Source organism: Pungitius pungitius, chromosome 3 (assembly GCF_949316345.1).
Source record: "Pungitius pungitius chromosome 3, fPunPun2.1, whole genome shotgun sequence".
Classification (NCBI taxonomy): Eukaryota; Metazoa; Chordata; class Actinopteri; order Perciformes; family Gasterosteidae; genus Pungitius; species Pungitius pungitius.
Genome location: NC_084902.1, coordinates 4632431 through 4639112, shown reverse-complemented (window position 1 = coordinate 4639112; position 6682 = coordinate 4632431). Strand labels below are relative to the sequence as shown.

Below are 6682 nucleotides of genomic sequence, written 5' to 3'. Positions count from 1 at the left end.
CACCGTGGCGATGGAGCCGATCCAGTGATTCCTCCTCCTGTGTGAAGCCCTCCTTCAGAGCAGATAACCAAAGTGCGGCTCACATCGTCGTCATCTTTGACTTTGGCTCTTTGATTCGTCATTGATGTGTCGCACAGTTAATGCATCCACTGCGTACAACATGAAGCTCTGTTCATTAACACCAGAACCTCTGCTTGTCCGCTGCTCACAATGCTCGTTTTCAATAATTAACCTAATCTATCATTTCATTCACAGTCAGGAAGCTTTCTTTTTTTTTTTTTTTTTTTGTCTGAGAAGAAGCAGTTAGCCTCACTGGCTTTCATTCAAATAGCACAAAGCACTTTGGACGCCATCTCGTACAGCAGACTGACGGCATGTTGGGAGTGAGTAGCTTGCATACTGTGTCATACGCTGCGTTCGGCTCCCAGTCCTACGAGTCCGGTTCAACGAGGAAGGAAACGCTCACGAGACCGTCACGGGGTGTCAGGGGCAGAACGGGCTCGCAGGCACACGCACAAACTCCCGGGTCGTGACGGTGTGCGAGTTTTGGATTTGAATCGTCTCTGGCATCCGTATCTTTTTGCTTTGTTTCTTAAAAAAATAAAATAAAACAAAAAAATAAAAAAAGAGTCAAGGAGTAGAGTTCCCTAAAGAGGCGCGGCGGGGTCATAGGTTCATACGTAGGTGCTCGGGCCGCTTGGCCAGGCTGGGGTAGGCCTGCGGCTTCATCTGAGGCTGACGGATGGGGAGGGGGGCCGAGGCCTCGGAGCTCGTGGTGACGTCCATCTGCTCCGGGTTGGACAGCTCCATGGCCTGGTCCTGAGGTGACTGGAGGACGCTGGGTCCCGCGCCGGGGACATGGGGGCTCCGGGCCCAGCAGTCCCCGCTGGAGAACTTGACCGGGCTGAAAGGACAAAGAGGAGCCCGGAGGAAGCGGACAGATGTGACCAGACGGGCTTCTGGAGCAAAGTCCGCTGTTTTCTTAACGCACGACTCAAAAAGCCAAAGACCTATGTGTAAAATAAGCTGCTAAATAGGGCAGCAGAGTGTCGGGGGGGTTGATTTAGATGTTTTCCTTCCGACGTACCTGAGAGGTGTTCTAGGGCTACCCGCGATGCGCCGAGGTGAGCGGATCTTTGGCTCAAATGCAAACCTTTCTTTGATGTTTTCCAGGACTGACGGAGCGACGTATGTGAAACCCTGCAGAGACACAGACAGACACGGAGGGAGTCACATCGGAGCCAGGTGTGACACGTTTATTGTCTGTCTGAGTGAAATTCTCTCATTTTTATTGATGTTGATCGGAGTTTACAGTGACCCTGATCTTTGTCATTGTAAATCAGGACAGAGGAGTCAAAGCTAAAGTTACCAGGAAGGCCTGATTGGCACTTTCACTGAGCGTCGAGTCGTCCGGGCTGTCCACCGGCGTCTGACTGGTGAACTTGGAGTCAAACTGACTCACGTCTTCAGCTGATTGCTGCCCAGAGGAGGGAGGGAGGGAGGGAGGGAGAGAGGGGGAGGAGAAAACAAAGGTGACGAGGCGCAGTAACACGGGCGCGTGTCTGTTGAGTAACGACACCAAGGACTGGAACAGCATGTGACTTCCACACGGGCTCCAGAGGGCGCCCCTCGCCCCAGAGGCACTCACCAGGGAAGGTTTGAAGGGGGGCTCCACTTTCCGAGCCAGTAGATCCTCCCAGTTGATCTGCTTAAAGAAGGGATGCGCCTGCGGGACATTTGAAAAAACCCCAAACAAGGGACCATGAAACTTGGGTCGGGGGGGGACGTCAGGCCGCGTGTGTGAGCACCCAGTGTATCCTCCTCCTCACCTGCACCTCCGCGGCGTCTCCCGCCGCCGCTCCCAGCCGCGAGGAGGCGTTTCTCTTCAACAACTGTACAAGCCGGCAGTCGAGAGTCAAAAAACAACACGGGTACGGCAAGTGGACACTTATTTTGGGATAAACACGTGTGGTGTGAGCGTTAAGCAGACAGGAGATACCCGTTTCAGGAGATCTCTTGCTTCTTGTGTGAGGTAGGGTGGGAGGCTGAGCTTACACTTCAGGATCTTATCAATGGTCTTTTTGCGGTTTTCACCGGTGAACGGTGGCTATGGTGGGGGGGAGGGGGGAAGGGGGAGAGAAAGGAAGGTGTTACCACTAACAGTCCCAAAGAGTACAAGTGCAATAGTATTGAGTGCTGTGAAAGTGTTACTGACCGCCCCTGTGAGCATGTCGTACATCAGAGCGCCCAGACTCCACCAGTCCACCGCTCGGTTGTGTCCGCTTCTCATCAGGATCTCAGGCGCCCTGCAACGGCACGGGGGCACGTTCGTCTTAGTAGCGCATGGAGGGGGGGGGGGGGGGGGGGTTACGAGTGAAGGAGCGCTTCGCTTACATGTACTCGATGGTCCCGCAGAAGGTGTGGGTGACAGTGCCGTCGTGAATCGACTCTTTACACAGGCCGAAGTCTGTCAGCTTGACGTGCCCTGGGGGGGGGGGGACGGCACTCGTTAAGGGTTGTTAGATCGCAACCGGGTGTTTCTTTACTTTTACGTTAGATTTTTGCATATTGATTGAAGGAAATGGTTTGAGTTAATATTGTCTCATGTAATACACACACACACACACACACACACACCATGGTTGTTGAGCATGATGTTCTCAGGCTTCAGGTCTCTGTAGATGATGCCCTTCTGGTGCAGGTGGCCCAGAGCCATGGAGATCTCTGCCAGGTAGAAACTACCGAGAAAGGAATGAAATAAGTACAACTAACTTCGAGCCAATAATTTGCTGATTTCCCAGCAAGTGAGACGAGGTCAAACCGGACTCACCAGGCCGTGTCCTCCATGAAGATGCCCTCCCGCTCTAGCTGCATGAAGAGCTCTCCCCCTGCGCAGGTCAACACATGTTTAAGCCCCATGGGTCATCCTGCAGATTGTGTGTATTTCTCGTACTGACCGCTCAGGTACTCCAGGATGAGATACAGCTTCCCTCCTGTCTGGAAGGCGTAGATGAGGTCGACTATGAAGGGATGCTTCACCTCCTCCAGGATGTTCCTCTCTGCCTTCGTATGGGCCGTGTCCTTGGCGTTGCGTACAATCATGGCCTGTGCCCCCCGCCCCGAGGGAATACATAAACATCAGTCACCTCTATAGAATGGTGAAACCATGTTTTCATCTTCTAAGGAGCCGCGTGCGCGTTTGACTCTACACTAAAGCTCCACAATAAAAACCGTGATTTAAAAACCTTTGGAGAATAACGAGGCCACTCATTCCTCCAGCTCTCCACACTGCTCCTGTTTATGTTTGCTAAGAGCCGCCTGTCAGCAGCAATGTTGTCTCAGCTTCCGGTGTCAAAACTACCACAACAGAAGCTGAACAGAGACCGGGCCGGGCCCCTGTAAACGTCGCAGGACGAGCTTTCTGACTGATAAAGCTTAGAATGAGACCGATTAGGGATTATGCAATGCTCGCTGAGTTTGAAGTCCGTTCCTTCTCCCAAACTGGGCCTTTGCTCACCTCAAAGGGCTATCAAAAAGAGCCGAAAGTAACTTTACTGTGCTATGAGCTATTACACGTCCTATAAACGGTTAACAAGCGTCTAAGAATCAGAGTTCAACCTCAAAGTAGGACTTAAGTTATCCGTGAACACACAAACAGCAAGGAATCAAAGTTCTCATTTAAGGAGAAATTACATAATTGGTATCAAGACAGTTATTAATAGATCATTCCTCAATAAGCACTGTCTTCCATTTGTTTTTTCCCGCAACAAACACATCTACATCTACAAATCTACATTGATCAAAGCATCATGGCACTTTGATTACAAACTTCTTTTCTTCACAAAAATACTACAAATATATTTGTACGTTGCCATTTGTCACGTTTTGATCGACTTGCTGAGAACTATAGTTCAGTTCTGCAGCTCTCTTTAAACCTGATGAATGCCAAAATGCAAAACTGAGATGTGCAAGTCAGGATTCCAAGTCTTTCTCTGAGACACTTCACATCTGGGCTGGTCTCTACCCCAAATCTACAAGCCCTCAGGAAAGCCTGTCACATTGAAGCTGATGAGCCCATGTGTCACCGGGGGTCATTTTAGCAAACTAAGCGGAAGCTGTGTGAACATCAAGCGGAATCTAATGGGCTGAGGCAGAGTGTTTTTAGGTGGCACGGCTGCAGCAGCAGCAGCACCAGCAGCAGGCCTTCTACCAGATAGCAGTGAAATCTTACCCCACCACCAGCTTCAAGGACAGCCATTATTTGCAGACAGAAGCAATAGTGTTTATTTGTAAAAAAAAAAAAAAAAAAAAGCATGCAATCCAGGATACAAACTGAGAGCAGCGACACAGTGCTCAAATTGTAGTTATGTAGTATTGAATTAAGCAGAAAAATGTACCTTTTTTAAAACTTTCATGGCAAATATTTTGCCTGACGCAGCTCCGACAACTTTTCGTACTTGAAACACCTGCACAAAAGGGGAGAGGATCGGCATGTTCAGGGAAATGCTTGAAGGAATGTGGAGTTATCCAAAACCCGGCATTCCAAGAGGGCAAACAGTCCAAAGTGTGCGTTGTGTGTACTTTCTCAAGGCTTGATGCCTCTGGGGTACAACAAGTACCTTTCCATAGCCACCTTTCCCCAGGACCCGCAGCAGCTCAAAGCACTCGGGTCGGATGTTCTCCGTCCCCTGATTGACGTTGTCCTCCGATATCTCAATCTTCTCACAGTCGTCCATGTTGCTGCAGTGACACAATTCAGTGCATTTTGTTCAGATGTTTTCACCGATTCGATTGCAAAAGAACAGAACACAAAGACTGAGGGGGGGAAAGAGTGAAAACTTACAACTCAAATCCACTGCACTGGTCCATGATATCAGTGATTTGAACCTGTAGGAAAAAAGTAAAAAAAAAAAACACAACATGAAATCAAATGAATCAAGCTTTCGATTCTTATGAGAAATTGGATGGACCAAACCTACATTTTCTTGCTTCAGTTTTTCATTTTGATTCATTCACTGTTTAGGAGCATTTACAGTCTTAAGGGAGTTTCAGTTTTCCCCCGTGCGATATAATGCTTAATGTCTGTTTTAATACTATGATACAACACAAATGTTAATTGTCTCGTTCCAGCTTCTTTTCTGCTTTGACCTGTTTTCATGTCATTTTAATCTGATGGCAAACAGAGAACTAATTCTTTGTTTTGGTTAAAGAAAAAAGAGGAATTTGATGACATCACATAGGATCCTGTTGACTGTAAACAGCAAGACATATTTCTGGTAATTTTATAGCTTAAAGGTCATTGAGTCATAAACTTACATTAGATTTTTATAATAGACAACTAGCTAAATATATCTACAAGTTTATAAAGGTGTCATTAAAAGGAGCTGTGATGTGACAATGTGATATACATTACATACATAAATAAATAAATAAATAGAATGCACATGAACATAATGCAGATCTATTGATCTTAATGAATATTTCAGACCTGATGTGTGTGCAGATAGTTGCTAACACTCAGTTACACGAACACTTCAGTGACTGTTATAACACTTTAATAGCATGCAATGAAGTTGTTGCTGTAATAATATACTAGATGGGCAATGGCACCAAGCATTATTTACACAATATGTAATGATTATTCGTAATAAACATCTTTATGCAATTGTTGTATTAAGTTGTGTGTTCACTCAGTTTTGGTGTTGTGCTGCTGCACTTTGGTCTCGGTGAGAAGGGAAACACACACACACACAAGCACCAGTTTTATGTCCATACAGTCCCACTCTGTAACACTCCTGCCAAAATAAACTGTTGCACGGAGAGCCACATTTATCACTGCAGCACCTTCGGCCAAGTGAGGCTCTGCTCGCACAAGTCTTGACATGACAGCAAAGGGCTTTATTGAAACGAGACGGGGTCGACACCACACGCAGCTCCCCGCTTAGCTATCGCTGCCATCGAATAAAAACAGAACAAGTGACAGCTCTGTGACGATTCGCGGTCAGGCTAACGGCGGCTAGCTAGCTAGCATTAGCCTCCGCTCTCCCTGTCGGGGGAAAAAAGGCCTGAGAGCTCCGGCAGCGGGAGCCTGTGGCGGCTAGCAGGCTAGCATGCTAGCTGCTCTAGCTACTTTGCGTGGAGAGTTTGTGCCGTGACAGCTCTCGCAAGACGCGTTCAACATCTTCCGTTAAAGTACCTCCTCGTTCTCATCGTCGGAGACATTTTCCTCCGGCTGGTCCAAATCAATGTCAAACACACCAGCCATGGCAGCGCTTCGCTCGGATGGCTCCGTCACAGACCGCAAGAATAGCAGGCGTCCCCCCACCTCATGGACAAACACACACCGCCGCCATAACCGGCTACTACACTGAGCATGCGCACTGCAACACTCAACGAAAGGGGCGGTGCCCTTAGCGACTCGCTTTTATTTTTGGTCATAAACCGACATCAGTAATTTTTTCTTCACATTAAAATGAAGGATAAAATAACCTCATTAGATATTTGTATTGCCATTCACAGCACAACTTACACAAACGTTAAGATACCCCATTAATCTAATTAATTCAGATTTGAGAGGAACCTATGGAATGAACTGAAATCCAATCAAATCAGGCAATAAATATAAAGCCAATAAAAAAATCATGAATGTACTATTTGGGTCTATGATGCCGTCAAAATATTT

At 47.4% G+C, this 6682-nt stretch overlaps 1 protein-coding gene across 1 annotated transcript; it reads right to left on the bottom strand.

The window, feature by feature from the left end:
• Nucleotides 1-264: 264 nt before the first annotated feature.
• rps6kb1b (ribosomal protein S6 kinase b, polypeptide 1b) lies at nucleotides 265-6382 on the bottom strand. The gene is made up of 15 exons (XM_037447757.2): nucleotides 6197-6382; nucleotides 4844-4887; nucleotides 4620-4740; nucleotides 4398-4466; nucleotides 2958-3105; nucleotides 2831-2888; nucleotides 2638-2738; nucleotides 2395-2485; nucleotides 2216-2306; nucleotides 2000-2107; nucleotides 1830-1892; nucleotides 1649-1726; nucleotides 1370-1477; nucleotides 1088-1200; nucleotides 265-904 (listed from the first exon to the last, which is right to left on the bottom strand). The coding sequence occupies exons 1-15, from the start codon at nucleotides 6263-6265 to the stop codon at nucleotides 667-669; spliced, it is 1500 nt and encodes a 499-aa protein (XP_037303654.2). The 5' UTR covers nucleotides 6266-6382; the 3' UTR covers nucleotides 265-666.
• Between the last annotated feature and the right edge of the window lie 300 nt (nucleotides 6383-6682).